Raw genomic sequence first — 22,908 nt, 5'->3', positions numbered from 1 at the left:
TTAGTCCTCCTCAAAATGAAAAGACTTACCAGCAAGGGTCCTCAGGAGAACACCTGTGTTGGGTGGGCAAATGATCTCTGGAAAGTGGCTTCTGCTACAAATGCGGTAAGACGTGTTGGATTGCAAACCTGAAAACAAATTAACTTCGTGTTTATTACTTTTATGTTAAAAATGAAGGAAATATTTTATAGAAAGGAACAGATGATTAACATAAAATGTAGCATTTATGCTACTGTGGGCACAACACCATTACAATTAAATATGCATTATTAAATTAAGTAATCACCACTCTATATAACGTAAGTTCTTTTTACCTGTACTATGCTGTACGTTAGATTAAAAATAAAAATATGACAGCTTTATACAGAGTTGGGAATTGAACCAGGGACTGTGAGGAGAGATGTGAGCACAGTTTAGCTAACTACACATGCTGAAGTATGTAAATGAAATATTATCACAAAGGCAGTAAACCACTTGTGAGCTATCAGGAGTATTGTGTGATCAAAGAATTAAGGCAAAGGTTAAAGGAAAGGTTTTTAAGATGGTGGCAGCTCTCGCAATGATGTATGGAGCTGAGACATGGCCAGTAAAGGGAGTGCAGGAAAAGAAGTTAGATTTGGCAGCAATAAGAATGTTGAGATGACTGTATTGAGTTACAAAAAAGGACAGAATAAGAAATGAGACAATCAGAGGTACAACAAAAGTGGGAGAGATGTCTAAGTACAGGAAAGTAGTTTGAAGTGGTATGAACATATGATGAGGAGAGACAAAGAATATGTGGGCAAAAGAGTGATGGGAATGGAAGTACAGAGGAAGAGAAGGCGAGGGAGGACAAAGCAGAGGTGGATGGACAGAGTAAAAGACAATCTGAAGAAAAAGAGTGTGACTGACGAGGAGGTGCAGGACTGAGCTTTATGGAGAACGTCGATCAAGAACATTGACTCACACAGAAGTAGGAAAAGGTGAAGAGGAAGAAGAAGAAGATACAGTAATTCAACTTGTGTTGCACATGTGTGAAAAGTCTATACATAAAGCCCGTACACATGGAGTCTCATTTTTATTACAACAGTGCAGTTGTTGCGAGTGGTCCATCTGTCTGCACCCTCTATCTTTTGTTGTCTGTTCTCATATATGTCATAGAAATCACAGCCAATCTGCAGACAGAAGGTAAGGTGAGAGAGACGAAAGGAACAGTGAAAAATGCAGGGCCATCTCAACAGCATCATAGACCCCCGGGCAAAGGAGTGCGCTGGGGCCTCTGTTTTGATAGCAAAACCGAAACATACATAGGCATCAGAAACATTGTGTGCCTCTATGCTCCTGGGGGCCCCCGGCCAGTGCCCATTGTGCCCATACATTAAGATGGCCCTGGAAACATAGTACAGATACCATAAGCAGTCATCTTCATCTTAAATCCAAATCAACTGAATTCATTTGAATATGCAGTATGGAAACTGTGTTCCTAAAACAACAGAATATTAAACTTGATAGGTTTACTACTGTGTAAGATCCATCCATCCACATATTATCAAGCCCACTTAGTCCAGTTCAGAGGTGCAAAAAGGTGGCACTGCGTGAGAAGCAGAAACCATCCCCAGGTAGTGAGTTAGCCCATTGTGTGTTACACATCATATTAACATAAACAATAAAAGCTGCATGTTTTGCTCAACAGATAATAACTACTGATGGGCCAATGCTGACAATTTATGAAATTCAGAATACCCAACCTTTTATTGTGATTTTGGAAGAAGTAATTGGAACACTGACTGCCGTGACTCCTGTGTCATCATAGGGCTCTTTGTGATAAATGATATACATATTGCCAGGATTTCCAAAAGACATCCCCATCAATGGTGGCTCCCACTGAATTGTTGCAGAGTCACTGCTAACTAGACTCAATGTTACATTTTCTAATGCTTTGTGGCACTCTGAAATAAAAAAAGAAAGGAAAATAAGTTGTATATGTGTCAGACATTACCTTCTTCACCCTTCCTGCTCATTGTAATTCAGGTTTGCATTGGAGCCTCAGACTGTCCTGGCAGCACCAGTTCATCAAAAAGTATAATTAGTTTATCATCATAAAATTACCAGTCAAACTAACCTACAGGGGCGGCACGGTGGCGCAGTGGTAGCGCTGCTGCCTCGCAGTTAGGCAACCCGGGTTCGCTTTCCGGGTCCTCCCTGTGTGGAGTTTGCATGTCCTCCCCGTGTCTGCATGGGTTTCCTCCAACAGTCCAAAGACATACAAGTTAGGTGCATTGGCGATCCTAAATTGTCCCGTGTGTGTGTGGGTGTGTGTGTCATGCAGTGGGTTGGCGCCCTGCTCGGGATTTGTTTCCTGCCTTGCACCCTGTGTTGGCTGGGATTGGCTCCAGCAGAACCCCGTGACCCTGTGTTAGGATATAGCAGGTTGGACAATGGCTGACTGTCTGACTGACTAACCTACAGGATATAAAGATAAAAAGATGAGTAAAAAAATGTATCTTTTCATGGTCTAACCAGAATATACCTTATATCTCATGATATGTGTAACTAATATGTTTTCTGATATTCATTTTAAAATGTGGTACCCTTTTCTTAGTGTTCACTTAGCACACACTATTTGTCTCCCACCTCCAAAGCATGTAGTCTTCACCATGCAGCTCTTCCCTTCTGTTTGTCCGGTGTACACGTCTGCTATGACGTCGATCAGGTATTCCTGATATGGTGTCAGGTTTGACAGGATTATCTCATTGGCACTTCCTGAAGTCCGGTTGACTGACACACAGTTCTGATCTATCCGACCATAGGCCACGCGAAAATTTTGGATTGGCAAGCTTTCCGCATTCATTTCCCACTGCAACAGTACTTTTGTGCACATTGTAGTACACCGAAGACTGACGACTTCAGTGAATTCTAGAAGAAAAAGCAGAAATCAGCCAAACACTTTGGATCTACTGATCCACAAAATGATCACTGTAAAAATGAACTTTGTTGAACAGTAGAGCTAATGATATTTTTCTCATAATAAACAGCTGAACAAAACAGCTTCCTTATGTAATCTCCTGAAATTCTGATGTATGTGTTTCCTTATAAGCACTGGAGAAAAACAGGAAAAATGAAATCCGTTACTACAGATACTTCAATCAAGTTCCAAAGGTTAAAATGAAGGTATAGCATTTCCACTAGATTTTTCAAAAGTGTGGTCATAGCAGCAGTATACTGTAAGAGTAGTATTGTAACATGCAGAATTGCAGTAAGTTCTAACTAGCATTATAGTCATTAACATAACTTAAAAACCCTGCAGAATATGACACAAAATTCATCTGTCTCTACATGTTGTCATCTTCCTGGAAACCTGTGTAATTGTTCATAAGATCTCCTTACGTTTTAAATATTTTACAAATGATTCAATTTTTTTCAATGCATATTGCCATTTAGCTTTACAAAATCATAATAAACTGTAATCTTGTTTTAAATTTACTCCCTTAATAAAGTAAATTTCTTACCTTGCTCACAATACTGCCCATGGTAACCAGCGTTACAGATGCAATTAAACCCAAACTCCACATCCATGCATGTTCCACCATGTTGACATGGGTCATCAGCACATTCGTTTCCATCTAATAACATACAATTTTCTTATCATTAGAAATTAATCAGCCACCTATGTATGTAGGTGTACTGTTGTTTGTATGGAAAAAGACATGCAGTTTATGATTATTACAACAGCATATTACCATAAAAGAATGTCACAGTGCACTTAGGCACAATCTCTTAAGTGCTCAATTTACCAGTCTCGCATATTTACAAATGTAAACGTACTTTTACCCATCCCTGTGTGTATGTGTTGTATTTTCATTACAACAAAAGTATTTTTACGGTCGCCATAAGACAGAGTCTATTGAAATCTCATTACTACGAAATACATTCAGCAGATACTTTTATTAAAACGTAGTGTACAAAAGACCTTGAAATGCCTGAACGAATCATTCACAGAGCAGCTAGTTCTGTGGTCGCAGCTCAGTTGTGCACAACAATCTCCCAAGCAGAAACCTTGTACATATTTTTTTCTTTCTTCTTCAAACTTTCCTCGTACTGTTTTTTTTTTTTTGCCTTTTTTGTTTTCTGTTGTTTTCAATGATACCTTTTGCTTATTATTCGTCAACATTTGAAAAACATCCATTCGAACTTAACTCATTTTCACTCTCCTATAGAAATGGCAGACACGAAAAAACGATAATAGTTCATATTAGAAGAAAAAACTTTACATTTTTGCAGCTCTCGATTGCAGCAAAAAGAAAAAAAGACATTGCCAGTGAATTCAGAATTTCGCCATCAAAACTGTCAACTTTCTTGAAAGACCGAGCAAAAAAAGAATAAAAACCTCTGGTTGCAAACATATGCGGACTGCTGCGTTTGAAGACATCGAAAAAGCAGTTTTTATGTGGTTCAGTGATGCTCGTTCAAGAAATATTCCTACTAGTGGGCCACTCATTCAAGAAAAAGCAAAGTCACTGTCTATCTAATTGGGCCATGAAGATTTTACTGCTAGCTGGGATTGGCTAATTCGCATTCTGGATCGTTTTGGAATTGTAGCAAAGCAGTCTGTGGAGAAGAATCTGCAGTTCCAATTGAAAAAGCAAACGAATGGCATACAGGTGAAATCAGGAAAATCATTTCAGCTTTTGAGCCTGAAGACATCTACAATGCTGATGAGACTGGAATCTTCTACCAGCTGCTACCGCATCGCACTTTAGCACTCAAAAGTGATCCAAGTCAAAGAGGAAAAAATCTTAAGACAGGTTGACAGCTCTACTTTGCTGCAATTCAAGTGGAAGCCACCAAGTTCTTCCTCTCATCATTGGCAATTTGACCAATGAAAAGTGGTACATTCCTTCCCTTCGAGTATAAAGCAAACCAGAAAGCTTGGATGACTCAAGACATTTTGGGTAACTGGCTGCGACAACTTGACAAGGATATGAAGAAGAAGAAAAGGAAGATTCTTCTTCTGATTGATGACTGTGCTACTCACAGCATGCTTCTACATTTAGATAACATTCGAGTTGAGTTCCTCCCTTCAACCATTGGATTTGGGCATCATTCACAGCCTGAAAGTGTATTATTGCAAGGAAATGCTGAGAAAAATTCTTGTCAACATAACTTGTAGACAGGAGGAGATGAAACTTATTGTGAAAGAAGCTATTGAAATGATTGCAAACGCCTGGACACAAGTTAAATAAAGCACTATAGTGACAAATACAGAATCTTATTACTATGGCACTTCGTTGTGATGGATTAAAGTGGCCACCATTTTTGAACAAGTGATTTAGGGCTGGGCTAAGGAATTTGTAACATGAGCAGGTTATAGAGTGCAGAGCAGAGCAGGTTACCAGAATTAGCAAATGTCTTTTTGTGACAAAACTCACTGGGCCTGCTCTGCCGGTTTGTGAATGATGTATACCCATTACATCAACAATGGAAGTGCCACCTAAAACGCTTTCCTAGGGCACTGACTTGGTAGTGTGATTGTACAAAAACAAAGCATTTCAAGCGTATGTCATTAGGAATAGCAGTACAGCTTCAGAGCAGTGCCATTAAGATATATACACTGTCTAACAGAAATACATCAAAATAGATGAGTGGACTGATGGATTAGATGTCATTGCAGTGACTTGGGAGGTGGGCTAAAATAAGAAGTAATGTCATTAAATGGAAATTTATGGTCATAAAGCAGATTAATACAAAAATACTGTTAGTGTAAGCAAATCCAGTCATGGACTTTTATCATAAATTAAAGCTATTTAAAGGTAGAAAATATTTTTACATGACAAACACTGAATGATTTAATAAATGTGACATAGTAAGAAGAAATTTCCATGCTTTTGAGGGTGTAACAAATAAGGAGTTTCAAGGATGTAATTGTCATGTTATGATATAAGTTGGCAAGCAGGAGTTTTATACGCTACAGAACAGTAGATAGGAGCCACTTAGAGGATCACAGCAGCTCATTCAAAAGGTGACACCACAGACACATAGGTGGTAGCTTACAAATAAATCAGCTTAAAAACATGTAATTTTAGGATGAGGGAAGTATGTATTTAGAGCCCATTTGAGAAAGCGTGTCTACTATTAAAAACTACTGTGCGGGCAGCTCACTACCTGAGGCTGACAACATGGTCTTTGTCCAGAGCACCTCTGGCTTGTCTTTTCTTGTGAAGATCTGCGGTCCCATTTCAGCAGGTAAACTGTGACACCCTTCTCTAACATACCATAATGTCAAACCATTCTCAAACTTGCTTAGTCCAGTTTATGGCTGTGGGCTTCAAGAGCCCCTCTAGGCAGCACTGGACACAAGACAGGAGAAAGCCTTGGACAAGCTGGAAGTGCATTACAGCCTCCATTAGAAAAATCGCTTTTGAGGATTTGGGGTGTGTAGTGCTGGGGTGTCCTCCTGTGACACTGTACTTGGATTTCAATATCAATTCTGTTTAAGTTTGACCTGGGCTCAAGAGGCATCATCTCAAGTTTATTTTGGCTTTGATAAAATATATAAATTGACCCTGGCATAATTACAATCCTTTCAATCAATTCAATTCTCCATTTCATCTCTACAAAAATCATTTTTTGTGTTCAGAGCTTTAAAATATTAAGATCTTTTTGCATAGTCATACCTTTCTGGAAAAATATTTTAAAATAGCCATTATGGGCTCGATCTGAAATGAATCTGGTGGCAATGCTGTCATCATCTGCGGGCCTCTTAAGATGCAAGATGTCGGCCACTTCAGCCATTTGGTTTTGGAAGTGAGTGTCTTGCAAAGAGCCTGCAAAAAATAATTCAACATTTTTTTTTTTTATTGTAACAAAAATACATTTGTAGACTAACTCTTGGCATCACACATACAGCATACATTTTATATTTATATTTAGAATACATGAATATTGAAGAATGTCCTAATAATTATAAGCATCAAGAAAAAAGTTGATGATTTGAGTACAGCTATAGTTAGTGCCTGAAGTGAGCAGACATAAGTGCCAATACTCTCACTATCATCTTGACGTTTGATTGAAAAGTGTTGTTTTGCTTTTTACAATGAAATACTGAGGTGGTTTTATGTGAATTGGAGAGCAACTTTAAAAGGTTACTTGAGTCACAGCATCCCTTTGGGTCATTCTCACTCTCCTCACCACATACTTGTGTCCATGTGAGATTTAGCTGGACAATAGCAAATTCTCTCCATATTTACAATTTAAGATTGATATTAGACACATAATTTTGACTCTTGTCACATAAACTTGCCATTTATCATATAAACTGAATATTTGCCATATATTATTGACAGCTGCCATGTCAGCAGTTCTTTGGCTAGATGAAAACATATATTTGAAAAAAGATGCAGATTTGGCAGATAGATAGATAGATAGATAGATAGATAGATAGATAGATAGATAGATAGATAGATAGATAGATAGATAGATAGATAGATAGATAGATAGATAGGCACTCTATTATAGATAGATAGATAGATAGATAGATAGATAGATAGTTTTTTTGTCCCAGTAGGGAAAGCGCCACAGTAAATAAGTAAACGGATGATGTTTAGGAAAAGGTGCCCAATACCAGCAAGTCTTCTGCCCTTACTTTTCCACAGATATGGCTGACATTGTCTTATTAGGAATCTGAACAGGATATTTAAGTGGGGTTTCGGAGATGAATACTAATTGATCTGCATAGTATACACTGAGAAATGAACAGAAAGTGCCATCAATAGTTTATATCTACTGTGGGCATTATGCCTCCTTTTCTTCTTTATGATCTACATAATAGCAAGAAGGACAATACAATGACACACCCATCTGTTCAGTTCCTAACCCATCCTGTCTGATTACCGGTACTGAGTCAGCATGTCTGCCTGTGACAATGCCGCTTCTTCTCTATGCTCCCACTAGCTTTTTGGGAGCTTTTGAACACGACACCGTCTATAATGTCACCAGATGAGCTGATCAGTGAAGACACAACAAAGCAAGGGGATGGTGAAAAAATGTGCAAAGTGCTTTTTTTTATTAAAATAATCCAAGAAAACAGTGTCCAAATAAATAGTGCAGTGCAATCCAAATGTTATTAAATAAATAATCCATTAAAACAGGGGTGAATCAGTGGATGTTAAAATCCAATAAATAATTCCTTTTAAAAGCGAGGTTAAAAACAATGGCTGGAAGTGATCTTTAAAAAACAAAACCTTTGCCATCTTCAACTGGCGGCTCCCCTGTTTCTCCCATTCAGGCTATGCACTAGGAGAGTCGCCCCACCTGCAGATGACCTTTTCCTTCCCATCTGCTGGTCTGGTGGCTTCCCGATCCCTGGCTTTGTTTTGCTCTCCCCAGACCAAGACTTGGGTTCCCCAGCGACCAGGGCGCATCCACCTCCCAAGCCTCCCAACTTCCGCTGTCTTCCGCAGCAAGCCATCCTCCTTCCAGTCACTCCTGCTACTCACTAATGCTCAGGAGGAGCGACCACTACCAACTGCCCCGGGTGCCGGCCAAACACCCCTCAATGTCTCACTGCTCAGCTGCTTGTCCTTATAGCAGGCCGACTCTCACTCACCTGCCCACTCATTCATTAACCGGCTTCCTCCCTTCCAGCTGCCTTCTCCCTTAATTTCTGTTCCCCTTCTCGCGCTCCTACTATTTATAATAGAGATGTGGCTCAGCTGTGGCGATTAGCAGCTTCCGGAATCAATTACAGACGCGGAACTCTCCTCACCTGTGTACTTAAGCAAGGATCGCCTGCATCACGAAGTGCCTGGGAACTGCTCTGGCCACACTACCACGGCCCCTCTTTAAGCCGCGATTGCAGCGATTATCTATTTAAAAACTGAGCTATTTCATCTGAGCTGTGGACCCGCTGTACCACACTGCCAGCTTCATTAGGTACAAGGCAGGGTCACCAGTCCATTGCAAAAGCACCCTCAGCCACCCAACTATATTTATACTGGGCAAATTAGCCACAAAAATAAACATAGTACACAACAGGTTTGGATGTAGGAGAGGAAATGGAGTACCAAATGAAAGCCAACTGACAGAAATCAACCCTAGCTGTCTTGAAGACTGTATTACCCTGCCAATTAATTGTAATCCCCTACAGTACAGTAAATACAGGTACTCAACTTTTTTCAGTGATGAAAATACTGAATAATTTATTAATTGGCCTTACATTGATTTAAAAAAAATAAAAACCAGAAAACTATTTGTATTTCAATGATAAGATTTAGCAATTTGGATTTTTCCTTCACATTTTAGGACAGTCCATTCTATACCATACATTTTATCATGTGCTAATGTTAGTTATATATTTTGTGCAGTAGATCATTACCACATGTATAGCTTTATCAAAATAGTCATTACTAATGGAGTGATACTGCAACTATCTGTTGTTTGAAGGCTTATTTTATCAGTTTAATAGCATTCTTACCTGTTTTTCCGGAAATCTCATATTCTATGTAAGAGGAATTCATAAGCGAGGAGTTGAATATATAGAAGAAGTCCTGTTTAGCTTCTGTGCTAAAGTTGAGCAAATTAAATTGAATAGCTGTGAAGAAGATAACACACACATATTAATGTATAGTAATTATATGGAAAAATGTGAATATTAATTGTACTTATTGTTTATATAAAACATAGGTTATTTCCAAAAGATTTATACCAGTAATGGTAGAACAACTTCCCAGACAATTCTGGGTGACTGCACTGCACCTATAAGCAAACCAGGGAGGTATCCATCAAAGATCTTACTTATCAACACAGATATAAAAGGCCAATCTGAAGAAAATGCTCAGGTTATTATGAAAGTAGGGTCCTGAAAATGTGAAATGGCCAAGAGTCATAGCAGCCCTTTAAAGGCTATGTGATGGCATTTTTTAAAAAACCTTAGATCAGGGATTGGCTCTGAGCCCTTTCTTATCTGCAATGGTGATGGACTGGTTGACAGACGAGATTAGACAGGAGTCCCCGTGGACTATGACGTTTGCTGATGAGCATTGTGATCTATAGCGATAGTAGCGAGCAGGTTGAGAAGACCCTGGAGAGGTGGAGATATGCTCTAGAGAGGAGAGGAATTAAGGTCAGTAGGAACAAGACAGAATACATGTGTGTAAATGAGAGGGAGGTCAGTGGAATGGCGAGGATGCAGGGAGTAGAGTTGGCGAAGGTGGATGAGTTTAAATACTTGGGATCAACAGTACAGAGTAATGGGTATTATGGAAGAGAGGTGAAGAAGAGAGTGCAGGCAGGGTGGAATGGGTGGAGAAGAGTGTCAGGAGTAATTTGTGACAGACGGGTATCAGCAAGAGTGAAAGGGAAGGTCTACAGGATGGTTATGTTATATGGATGGAGATGGTGGCACTGACCAGAAAGCAGTAGGCAGAGCTGGAGGTGGCAGAGTTAAAGATGCTAAGATTTGCACTGGGTGATGAGGATGGATAGGATTAGAAATGAGTACATTAGAGGGTCAGCTCAAGTTGTACGGTTGGGAGACAAAGTTAGAGAGGCGAGATTGCGTTGGTTTGGACATGTGCAGAGGAGAGATGCTGGGTATATTGGGAGAAGGAGGCTAAGGATAGAGCTGCTAGGGAAGAGGAAAAGAGGAAGGCCTAAGCGAAGGTTTATGGATGTGGTGAGAGAGGACATGCAGGTGATGGGTGTGACAGAACAAGATGCAGAGGACAGAAAGATATGGAAGAAGATGATCCGCTGTGGCAACCTCTAATGGGAGCAGCTGAAAGAAGAAGAAGACTCCAGACTTATGTTTTGGAGTCTACAAGTGAATCATCCTTAGTAGGCATAGACTTCTGTGGTCAGGGTTAGCCTCATGGGCAGGCCTCCAAAAGTCAGGTCACTTTAAATAAATTATATCTGAATACCCATTAGTTCAGCACAATACTGTATAGTCTTAGAAACATCAGCCGTTCTTGTGTTCATAGTGTATTGTTAGTGTGCACATGCAAGCATAGGGGATGTTTCATGGGTCTTGGCAAAGGGTCACATAGGAAAAAGAATAAACCTCTTTTCCGTTTGAACGTTTCAAGTGGAGGTTAAACCCGTGGAAAAGCCATACGGTCACTTCCATGTCAGCGCTGCAAGAGCCACCTCTTCCTGTCTGACAACTACTGAAGCAGACACCATCCCAGATGTCAAATTTCCTACTAGAAACTGGAGCTCTGTCAATTACACAGAAGTATTTTTTCAAGCTTTCAGAAAGCCAGAGAATTGGCAACATCCCCAAACTTACTTAACTTAAGTTCTTGGACATTAAACAGGGTGTTGTCTGGGCAAATCTGTATCCATTACACTGTCGTTCATTTACACAGGGTTGTCTGTTTTTAAATGTTTTCCATTCCCTGTTAATTAAGGTTCTCTTGTGGTGTTTTGATCAGGTTCTCCATCCCGGCACTGGACTGAGATCGTTGAGTTGATGTGTCATTACCAATGACAAACTTGATGCTTAAGCTTGTTGTTCTTCACCAGAGATATTGACGTTTAGCTGTCCTGTGGTGCCTTGCTAGACAAACAACTAGTCAAAGATATATTGAGTCTTTATAGATCTCAATGTTATTTTTCCCATTCTGAAGTAATATATTCAGAGCTACTGTATGAATAGAATTTTTAATATTCTTCATTCATCTGTTTTCTAACCCTGTTAATCCAATTCATGGTTATGGAGAGTTGTCCCCACAGGATTAACACGAGGCTGCAGCTGATTCTGAATGGAGTGATAGTTCACTACTGTACACAGCCACCCTAACACAGACGCACTTGGGATGGATGGGCAAGCCATTCAGATGTGGGCAGAACATTTAAACTCCACCGAGAAACTGACTAGACTGACCTTTAAACCAAAGACTCTCTAGCCTCCTTGCTACTGTGCCACCTGTATTAAACGGTCATTTATTAAAATCATACAATATATCTGTATATTTTACATTCACATTGCAGCATGAGTTTTTTAATAACTTGCTGCAGATAATCTTTCTTACTGTAAGTACACAACGAGTGTAGTGCTCTGAATTGAATAAAAAAAATGTAAAAAGGTATCAGTAGTGATGATTCACATGTTGACAGGGAGTGTGTCCACAAAGAGACAAGAGCTGAGGGAATGTTGTTAATAGAAGGGTGCTTTGGCTCTGCCCAGAGTAAAGGGCTTCATTTTGGTATTGGATGTGTTTATTTCATTTTCTTCTCTCCTTTAATAAAATGAACTTAGCAAGTCTGCAACAGCAGAAAAGTAGTTTCAACCATAGAAGTTACCTTCAGAGTTGGTGAGGTTCATCCACCAGGCCACATCTTCATTACTCGTATACTCGGCAGGGTAGCTGGGAGACAACAAGAAGCCCGAGGTCTGGCTACAGTATGATCTCTGGTAAACTCCATTAAAAGGTGGAATTGTGACATAAGGACACACATTTTCTGAGAGGAAAAAAATGGATTTGAGATCCACAGAATTTTCATATTTAGGTAAAAGAAGATGAAACATTTATACATACACTTTTGTAAGATGTACCCCGATCACCTCTACATTAATTAATGTTGAAAGAGTGTGAATGTGCCTTCCTAAATCCTTTCATTTTAGAAGTTTACAGTTGGTTACACAACACACTATATAATTTGTCCTCTATGATTTAAAGAGCTAACAGTATTTGGTTCAATGAAAGCACAAGCAAATTGAATTTGAGAAATGCAAAAGTTCCATTCATCTTGTTTTAAACGGCATATGATGTTTTTTAATCATACTTAGGAGTCACTGTGTAAATGAATTCACAGATTGAAGAATGTCACAGTGTAGTCTTGCAAACTTTGTTTAAAGCTGCTGCCAGTTCCCACCGTCATTACTGGTGTCTGCTTATACGAACTGAATCAGCCCCTTTATAACAGTGACAACAGTCACCCTCGCTTTATAGATGAAAGGAGGCCACTGAATGAGGAGCTGGTCTGTGAAGCCCCTGAGTAAGCATCATGTCTCAAAGTCCAGTCAGCTGAAAGAAGAACAACCACCAATTGCTGGAACACTCATTATTAGAGAGCAGGCACATTCTATAAAATTACAAAATAACTGCGTCCATCAGAGGATGTGTCTCACACTGCACATAACAGGCAACACTTAGAGTAAAAGCCTACCTATACATTCCCCTCCTATCCTTTTAAAGCCGGGATGGCACAGACACTGAAATGAGCCATCAACGTCCACACACTCTGCATCATCCGGACATACGCAGAGGTCCAGACATTCGTTGATATCTGAAAAAGTAAGGGAATGAAGTCAAACTCAATATCAATCAGCAAATAAACAGTCATATTTAGGATTTGTTTCTACAGAAATGATTGAAACAGGTATTGAACAGTGTAGCTGCGCTTATCAGAGGTTTCCAAATAATTCAAAATAGTTCAAAGCGCAGCAACTAGAAAAACTTCCCAGCAGTTAGTATGCCTTGTGTACAAAAAAAAAAACTTGCACAGTCCAAGTTCATTTGAAACGTTTTAGTGTACCTCAAAGTAGACAGTTCATCCAAAAAATAAAGAAGAAAGTTTAAAATACACACAAAAAAGACAAACTTCTTGTTCATGATGTTCTGTTTAAGGCTTAAATGGCTGAGTTTCACTTCTTATACACTTGGACTTTACATAAGTAATGTTAACGTAATGGTAACAGTCAAAAAGCTACAAGCCCTTAATGCCTTTCTGTCTTACAGTTCATGTTTCCTTCTAGCTAAGTATGAACTGAGAGCATTCTCTTGTCTAAAGACAATCTGTCTATCTAGCCATATACTATATAGTGCATTTCACTATCTATCTATCTATCTATCTAATAATTATGTAGCACCTTTTCTATGTAACTATCTATCTATTAAGGTCATTCCATTAACTTATTAGCTTTTGGTTTAAAGCAGAAATGTCCATTACTCATGCACAACCTACATTCTATTTAAATTAAGTGTAGACTTACCATTAATATTAACATAAATATTTGGCTCTTACAAGCAATGTTGTTAATGAATAATTTTGTCACCTTTATGCATTATAGAGTGCCGAATGTGGGTTGGGTGGTCTTTTGGGACCCTACAGCTTGAGTTTTTGCTCTCACCTCCTCTCTGGTTGTCCAACTGTAGCACCAGACTCTGACTTTTACCATGGTAACTATTAGAGACTTAGAAACTAACTTTATTTAATGGTGAAGTTAACAAAACAGTAAAATTAGTACTATGCAGAATTCCCTTCAGAACACTTTCATTTTATTCATTCATTCATTTATTTTGTCTATTTATTTGTGTTGTTTGATTATTTTACTTTTTAATTATAATTCCTTTTTCTACTTCTTGTTACACATTTTATATGAAAATTTGCCATATAAATAAACATGATATGTATGATTCCTGGAATTCAATATCATCAGTGTTCTGGAAATGATTTTATGATATTCAGAAGGAGGCTGATATTCTAACTGCTGACATTTTTGCCGAAAACCAATTTGATCCAAATCTGATTCCGGGCTGGGGCCCTTCTATTTGCAGTTTGTACACTTAGCTAGTGCTGACATCAGTGGTCAGAACCCAATATCGGTCATCCATCTACTAAATGTACTTATCTGAAAGAGGACATTATGGAGGCACGGTCTACACCTGCAGCATCAGGATCAACACCCCTACAAGCCCCAGCTAGAACACCTTTTAATCCCAAGGGACTCAAACACCCAGCAGCTTTACCCAGTTCAGAGCTCCCAGTTGTCTCAATACATGTCCTTAGACTGTGGGAGAAAACTGAAGTAACAGCAGAAGGAGAAGCCGAGGAGAAGGTAAGACCTCCACACTGACCGTGAACTAAATCAGAATGGCCTGTGCAATGAAGGGATGACGATTCCTGAAACAGCACTGCCTTCAACAGATGATAGCTGAGACACAATATATTTACTGGAAGTATTGTACGCTATGTAGCCTAAAATGAGAGATTAAAAACTGCTTCTGGTGTCTGGAGGGCCATAGTGGATGGTGGTTTTAGGTCCAGCCAAGTTTCTGATCAAAGAATAATTTTCAACTTCCTATTGAAATCTTATCTCCAATAGACATTATTTTAAAAATCAGGGTTGCCTTTTAAACATTAACAGTCAAATTCAGTTTCTCATTGGCTGCAGAAGTTACAGGATTTCATTCTAACCACATACCTCTAATTTAACCACTTTTTTCACTTGTTCACCTATAACCACACTATGGGGGGCATTGCAGAAATACTTAATAATACTTATTAGTTGCTTGTGTTTTAATAATGTTGTGATGTGAGATTTTGCATATAACTTGATAAATGTTTTGTATGTCTTTATTTATAATTTAGGCAAACCAATGTAATTTAGTGTTACTTTGGTGAGAGGTATTCGTGTTTGCCAACCCCCCGTTCACGACTTTTCTTTGTAACTTTACGACAGGATTTGGGGGATGTGTCTTAAACCAGTTTGATGAGTATTTATTTCTCTGCTAAAGTCTTTCAACCCCCCTGCAAGGAAGCCAGGATGTTTAACATATGGCTTGGGGGGTTGCAGGTGTTAAGATGTTCTATTATACCCATTGGTCTGAGATATGGCTGTCTGGATTGGCTGGAGGGGTTGGACAGAAAGCCTATAAATTTGCTTGCTCAACCACATTCTCTCTCTCTAACCAACATACGATGAAGAATCATCTCTCTTGCTAACCTGTGATAATGCAGAAGCATCTTTCTCTTGCTAACAACTGAAGAAGGCCATCACACCATGAACTGAAGACAACACAATGAAGAGCACAGCTCAGCAGCCATATTGAACAGACATGTGGCTGAAAGCTGAGCACCAACAATGCCTTAACTAGAGACATTTTAAGTAACTACAAGTCTGTGTGCCGCCTGAATTACACATCACCATTTTATCAGGTTGTATGGTTGCCAATATTCAAATGTACTTTGCATTTTGTTATTATTTATGAATATTATCAGTAATACATTATTTTATGTGTAACTTAACTCCTGCTTGTCTTTTTACTACATCTAATTGCCTGAGGTTATAGATATAGAAGGGAAGGTGGGGATAAGTTATATACAGTGGTAAGTCTGTGAGATTAGACATTCTAAGGCAGCATATTAATAATACAATAGGGGAAAGTAGAGCAATATATATATTACTCTACCAAGATAAAACACATAATATAAGCATGTGCCTGCTATCATGAATCATTCATTATGCCAGTGGTTCTCAATCTGTGGTCAGTCCCCCTGATGGGGCGAAAAGTAACAAAAAGGGGGGCGCAAAGATGTGAAAAAAGAAAACAAGAATTGAAAATATGAAAAATACATCTATTGAAACCAAAACAAATTGACATAAACTACATTCTGATCCAAGAAAAATAAATATAGAGTTAGATAAATGTTGATAAAAGTTAAGTAGGTATAATAAAATATGCATCTATGATATATCATTAATTAAAAAAGAACAAATTGGTATTAGTGGGCTCCTTTAAAAAAAAAGAGTTAGGGGGGCGCGATTAAAACTGTTGTGAAAACGCGGGTTGTAAATACATAAAGGTTGAGAAATGCTGCATTATGCAACTTTTTTTCTTTCTTTCTTTTATTTTTTTTTTAAACACCTTGCCTTACATAAGGCAAAATACGCTGTGTGGAATTAACACATCATATGCATACTGTACATCTCCAAATATAATGCAGAAAAACAGTTTTGATGTTTATAGCATGAAATACATGCAGCATACCATAGCACTGTGCTCCAGATCCAGTCCAGCCAGCGTTGCAGATACAGACAGGATATCCAGCACTGTTGACTGAGCACTCAGCATTCACGTCACACTCCATGTCCAGGCATGGGTTAACTACTGCAAAGCAAGTAGAATTAGTCAAACGTGTGTCATGGGCACAGGCACGAGTTCCAGCCTTCCACGAATAACTGAATTATATGGTCAAACTGAACACAATGGGGGTGAGAATCAGCACGCAGAAAAATAAGGTGGTGGTTTGTTTCAGGAAACCGACTGTGATATGAGCAGAAAAGGTCATGGAAAGACATGAGGAGCAGGAAGTTTTATTTACCAAAATGGAAACAGAGGACAAGACAAACAGATTAAAGAAGTAGCGACAGTTCAACAATTAACTATTTGTCAGATATTGGTAGGTTTCATTTATGTTATTCAGCTTCAAACCATTTTGTTTTACTGTATGTTTAAACAAATCATCATCTTTATGTGTGCTCATTATGTAATTAGTAGTTTTTAATGTTTGCCATTGCATTTACAGTGCTGTAAGAGAGCGCTACATAAGAGTAAACTGAATTGAAGTCATATAACAAAGAGCTCAAAAATGTACTTAGTGGTGTTTCAGATGGGGTCACTAAACTGGAGTCCCTTTCTTGACGTCATGCTGCTGAAAAGAAAAACTTGGCAGAATAAAACACTGACTTCAAGAATGAATGACTTGCAGATTGTTAAAATTACTGAAGGCTTGAAAAAAAAAAAAAAAACACCCCACTTTCCTTGTGAGATGGTTCATAACCAGTGTAATGGAAGGAAGCATGGATTAAAACTCAGAGACCAGAGAGGCCATCATTTACCCACACAGCCAGGCAGGAAGCCCAGACTGGTTAGTTTTTTTAGACAAAGCCAAAATTATCGTTCACTTGCCAAGGAGAAAGGGATACTCATATATGGAGGTCTATCAGGTGTATATCTATCCCAACAAGTGTGCAGAAATATCTATAGAAAGGGCATTCTGTAATGGCATTAAGCAACTGCAAACTGTAGGAACCCAATATGAATATGTATTTGACACAACTACCCATGTGGTGGAGCCCTGACTCAGAATTCGGCTATACCTGTATGATGTCACACCTACACTCTCACGGAGCCTCGCTAAGACTGACTGAGACTGGAAATTTCACAGCACACTGTCATTTTTCTTTTGGTCTAACAGCATAGGGTTTGTGAGACTCAGTGAAAGTGTAGGCACAGCATTAAGTGTTTTTTGCTTCGTTTTTTAATCTTTGGTGGCCAGTTTTTGTTAAAAAAAACACTTCTTATACTGAAATGTACTTTTCATTAAAATGAAATCTGTTAAACATTATGTTGTATCAACAAAAAATATTAGTTATTCTGAAAATTTCTTTACTTTGGTATTCACTATAATGGGATTTGACCTGTATACACATACATTGTCAGATGTGCAAGCTTGAGGAGTATCACACAAGTCTAAGAGAAGGGAAACACATGGGAAATACTAAGAGTGCAACATAAACACTAACACAATTTCTGTCTGCATCTTCAGAGTGCAAAAGACCCCTGAGAGAAGCCTGACATCACTCCCATATTAACGTCAAAAGTCCCACCCCTTCCCATTCCTCTGCCATAAATAGGCAGTCCCCGGGTTACGTACGAGATAGGGACTGTAGGTTTGTACTTAAGTTGAATTTGTATGTAAGTCGGAACAGGTACATTATTTTAATAAATTCTATTGATGATCGACTGTAAACAAGTGCTCTGCCAATGAATGATGGAGTTTCACAACTCTGACCTTTTTATTATTTCTACTTTATTTTCAATGGTGATGGTTTTTCTCTTCTTTACTGTGTCACCAGCACTTGCATCAGATTTGTGTTTCAGAGACATTTTTGAAGGGTGAAGACAAAAGGTAAGATGAGCTCTTCAGCACAGCACTGTACACGCTATCACAGCAGGAAGGCACCCGTCATCAACACGTCTGATGTACTGACAAGAGACAACTTCCTTCTGTGTGCTTAACAGTACAAGCAGGCTTGCTATTGAGAATGAATGGGGGCGGCCAGGGGCGGTTCAACACCTGCCCACCACACAGTCACCTCCACTACAGTATGTTGCCTGCAGCGTCCGCCCACTGAGAACGAACACGGTGCGGCCAAAGGCGGGTAGTGAATCGCCCCCATTCAATAGGCAGCCATCCGATGCACACTACAATGCTACCCCCCGCCGCCCCATTCACCCTCAATGGCCTCCGTTCAGCCACAACTGGGTCACCAGCCGCCCACCAAGAATGAACGGGGCAGCCATGTGTGGTGAGTGGGCAGTGAAACACCCCCGTCCACTCTATCCAGCCACCGCTTGCAGCGTCCCCAGGCTGAAGATGACGGAGCGTCAGTTACTGAGGTGCATGCGTCACAGCTGCGGCCCCATTCGCAAGTCATAGGTCGGATGTCCGTAACATGGGGACTACCTGTGGTGTACATTGCTGCTTTCTCTGAAGTTGTTGTTCATTTTGGCAGCAGCGGGTTGGTGGCAGGATTGGCACTCCTGCCACTGTAATAAACCTCACACTGTTCCATTCCATTCAAACTAGTGTGGTGCTGAGGTGTCACCAATTGCATGACTAATTTGGGATCCTAAGGTAGTTTGTTGTGTGGTGATGTGACAAGGTGCTGTATCAGCACATGCTCCCAACCTCCTTCTCCTCCTCCTCACTCCTCATGAAGAGGACTGAGCTCTTGGATCAAAAGGTTTGTCATTCATCTACAGTTCTTCCACTTGACCTGGATAATAATAGCCAGTAACTGCAACCCTTTATATATTGTCATGCAGTTATGTCAGAAGGCCACCCTCTCCTATGCTGCCACAGTGCTGAGAAACTGCCCAGTGAGGGTAATTGACTTCTCCCTTTCTGGTCTCAGAACCATAAAAGCCCAGCCACCCAGTAGGAAGCGTCATTTGACTGGAAGAGTGAAGAGATGGAGCTTCTTCATACCTTGGTCAAAGTGATCAAAAGAAGCCATTAAAGGCAGTAATTCTGTTGTTTAGAACGTGAACGTCAATGGATGACTCATTTGTTTGTTGTTGTACCATCGCATGCTATTTTTTTTTTGGTGACTTTAGAAGTAAACAGAGACGGCCATTTTGGCGTCTCAACTTTTATCTTATCTTTTAAACTGTCATTCCCTCAAACAACCAGTATATACATACAGTACACACACGCACAATCACACACACATATACATATATACACTATATATATATATATATATATATATATATATATATATATATATATATATATATATATACACATATGTGTGTGTGTACTGCATGTGTAAAATAAGATTGTAAAGTAGGACTAATTTTCAAAGAAATATCTTTATTTACAGATCCCACTTTTTCCATTAAGATGTCTTAAAAGCTCTTCTAGTGAAGAACAATTATTGAACAATTATTCTTAGGTTTCATATCAGCACACTTTTCAAGTTATAATGGTGGGCACTTCCGATATCAAAGACCACAGGCTCAATAAAGTTCTCCAATTGACAAAGAAAAGACAGCCAACATGAAGAGAAAAGCTGTGAGATAATGATGGGAAAAACCGTTTACTGATCTGGCACAGATTCAACATTTAGTAGTAACCAGCACTGAAATAACATTCCATCTTTCACAGGTGGACAAACTCAGAAAGGATATCAGTTGGATATGCGGTCCAAGTCTCAGCTTACCCATTTCATACCAGACTTTCATTCCTACAGAGGACTGACTTGAGCTAGAGGCCAGTTTTGCCCACAGTTGTTCACACTCTAAATAAAACTCCTTGGTGGTCCCAGGGGGGATGTCCAAACCGTAAAACGTGACTTTTGGTTGCTCACTGGGAAGTGGTCCACATCCAATGGACAAGTCTGTCTCACTTTCCATCAAGTTCAGCACATAAAACCTCATTCCTGAAAAAGAGCAAGAGAAGTAAAAGATCCACTTCCATTATATGTAGATTCCATATATTCTAGGGATAAAATCTCAGGTTCAAATGAAAAAGTTTACTTTTCACACATTATTTTTCTATGGACCCATTTTCTACATAACGCATAAATTTGGCAAGCTGTAGCCAAGTATTTACAGTAAAAGCTTTTTTTTTTTTTTTTAAATCGGTTTTCCAAAAAGCTCAGGGCTGACATTTTAATTCAGTCAAAATTTATTGTCTGTCACTGTGCAGGTTCTCTCACCTACATGGGACCTAATGCTTAAATAACATCATTTGCATAAGCTTTTAGTGGTTATTCATAAAACAGTCTCTATGAAGCAGTTGCTGGTGTCCAGGTCCAGTACCTGTATATTTGTGAACTCCGACATCATTTTGGGAAAGATTAAAGACCCAGCGAGCATTACTGTCATTCTGGAATGACTGGTTATCTGATATGAGGTATCCTTTTGTGTATGGACATGATGGCCAGCTCATCGAATTATTAGCATTCATAGTCTCATTACTCTGAGGAGGGCAAGAGCATTCTGGAAACAGAACAAATATAAGTTAGACATATTTGAAACAAAGGTTACCGGAACACAACCTTAGAATAAAACAATACTCAGCACATTATTTGTAAATTCTTTCCTGTTTTATTCCCTGTGCCTGCATTGATCAGACTTCCACTCATGATCAGCATGGTTAGTGGCTTGGTAGACAAGGTCTTCCAAGGCTGGAAAGGGTGGACTGAGGCTAGAAAGCAGCAACAGGGAGAACTATGTGCTCACAGTGACCATGCATCTCCTTATGGATGGCTGTTAAGTCCTGTAAATGGGGATAAATGTTTGTAATATCTCTGAGAACATTTGAATGCAAGTGACCCAACATTTTTGAGTAGTGTCTCACAAGTAGTGGAGACCATGGAGGCATCAAATATTAAATATCAAATATTCTGATAGAAGGCAGCAAACCATTCCTAACTGGAAAGACATGATCTGGGTTGCCTTTTTAATGGGACAGGCTTTCTTAGAGTAGTGGCTATCTAAGCCAGTGGAAGACTCAGAGTTATCAGGACACAAGGAGCTGCTAGAAGGAGGTCAAGCTCAGCGTTACTGGGGTAAGGGATCCTGGAAGTGAATTGACTCAAAGTGACACTGGAAGGGGAATTAAAGTCACTTCAAAGATGAAAGCACTTTGAGCCATGAGTAAGACGGTAAGCTGGGAAAAAGGTTCAGAGGTGAGATAAATGGGGCCAGAGAAGAGACGGAGAGGTGTGTTATGGGAGGGTTTGATAGTTCTTGAGATATGCAAGTCACCCTGTATGGTAGATATGGAGCAAAGCCAGACAATTAGATTACAGATGTCAGAAAATGCCCCCTGCCACTTTAATTACAGAAGAAATTGGAAAGGAACCCTGGCTCTTCATCTGATGATGTGCTGAATGATCCCTACATTGGCAACAGATTTCAGTTAATCACTGCTAGGAACAGGGCTTGTGCTGGCATTAGCCGTGAAGATGGCATTGAACAGTGTCAGACTCAATCACATGTGCCTAGTTCAGTAATTGAGGACGGCTTGAGGGCAGACTATCTCAAACAAATTCTACTAAAGGGAGCACAATATGGGGCAAATGATTACTTTAGTCTCCTTGTATACTTTGCTGTGTGTGTCCGTGTCCTGCATCAACCACGGTGTTTTTGTCGTTTATACATGTATGCGCTGTCTGGCTTAGTGATTCGCTGTTCGGGATTTCAGTGTGTCATTAATAGCATCAGTAAGAGTAATGAAGAAAAAAATTGTGATCTGCTATAGCCAAAAATTCATCTATTTTTTCATCTTATCTACAACCTTTTTGTTCATGTGCTAAAGCATGGAAAAAAAAATCCTGTTGGCAGACACAGAAGGGTGGGAGACCACTTAATCTGCAAGCATTTCAGAGGCACTTCTCCACAGCAAGAATCCATTGGTCTCCATATGTGGCCACTGGTGAGCTTCTAGAAATATCCTGGTGTTATGCATACGTGTTGGAGGACCCTCTCACAGGCTCAATCAAGGTATGTACTAACCTGCCAGGATGAGAGGGGGCACTGCTGCTAATGACGTTGTCACCTTCTCTCCCCACAGTGCTGAGAAGCTGTCCAATGAGGTCTCTTAACCTTACGTCTTCTGGTCCAC

At 39.5% G+C, this 22,908-nt stretch overlaps 1 protein-coding gene across 1 annotated transcript in view; it reads right to left on the bottom strand.

Annotated features, from left to right (window-relative positions):
* LOC120533672 (protein jagged-1-like) overlaps positions 1 to 22,908 on the bottom strand; it is a 30,460-nt gene continuing 7,552 nt past the window's right edge. Inside the window, exons 5-14 of the mRNA XM_039760569.1 lie at positions 21,099 to 21,278; positions 20,498 to 20,716; positions 13,150 to 13,269; positions 12,283 to 12,441; positions 9,452 to 9,568; positions 6,654 to 6,803; positions 3,489 to 3,602; positions 2,614 to 2,895; positions 1,728 to 1,928; positions 1 to 128 (exon numbers count right to left, since the gene is read on the bottom strand). Of these exons, the coding sequence (XP_039616503.1) occupies positions 1 to 128; positions 1,728 to 1,928; positions 2,614 to 2,895; positions 3,489 to 3,602; positions 6,654 to 6,803; positions 9,452 to 9,568; positions 12,283 to 12,441; positions 13,150 to 13,269; positions 20,498 to 20,716; positions 21,099 to 21,278 (1,670 nt within the window). The remainder of the gene's footprint in view (positions 129 to 1,727; positions 1,929 to 2,613; positions 2,896 to 3,488; positions 3,603 to 6,653; positions 6,804 to 9,451; positions 9,569 to 12,282; positions 12,442 to 13,149; positions 13,270 to 20,497; positions 20,717 to 21,098; positions 21,279 to 22,908) is intronic.

The sequence above is a fragment of the Polypterus senegalus genome, chromosome 8 (assembly GCF_016835505.1).
Source record: "Polypterus senegalus isolate Bchr_013 chromosome 8, ASM1683550v1, whole genome shotgun sequence".
Taxonomy (NCBI): Eukaryota; Metazoa; Chordata; class Cladistia; order Polypteriformes; family Polypteridae; genus Polypterus; species Polypterus senegalus.
This window is presented reverse-complemented; position numbering and strand designations above follow the sequence as displayed.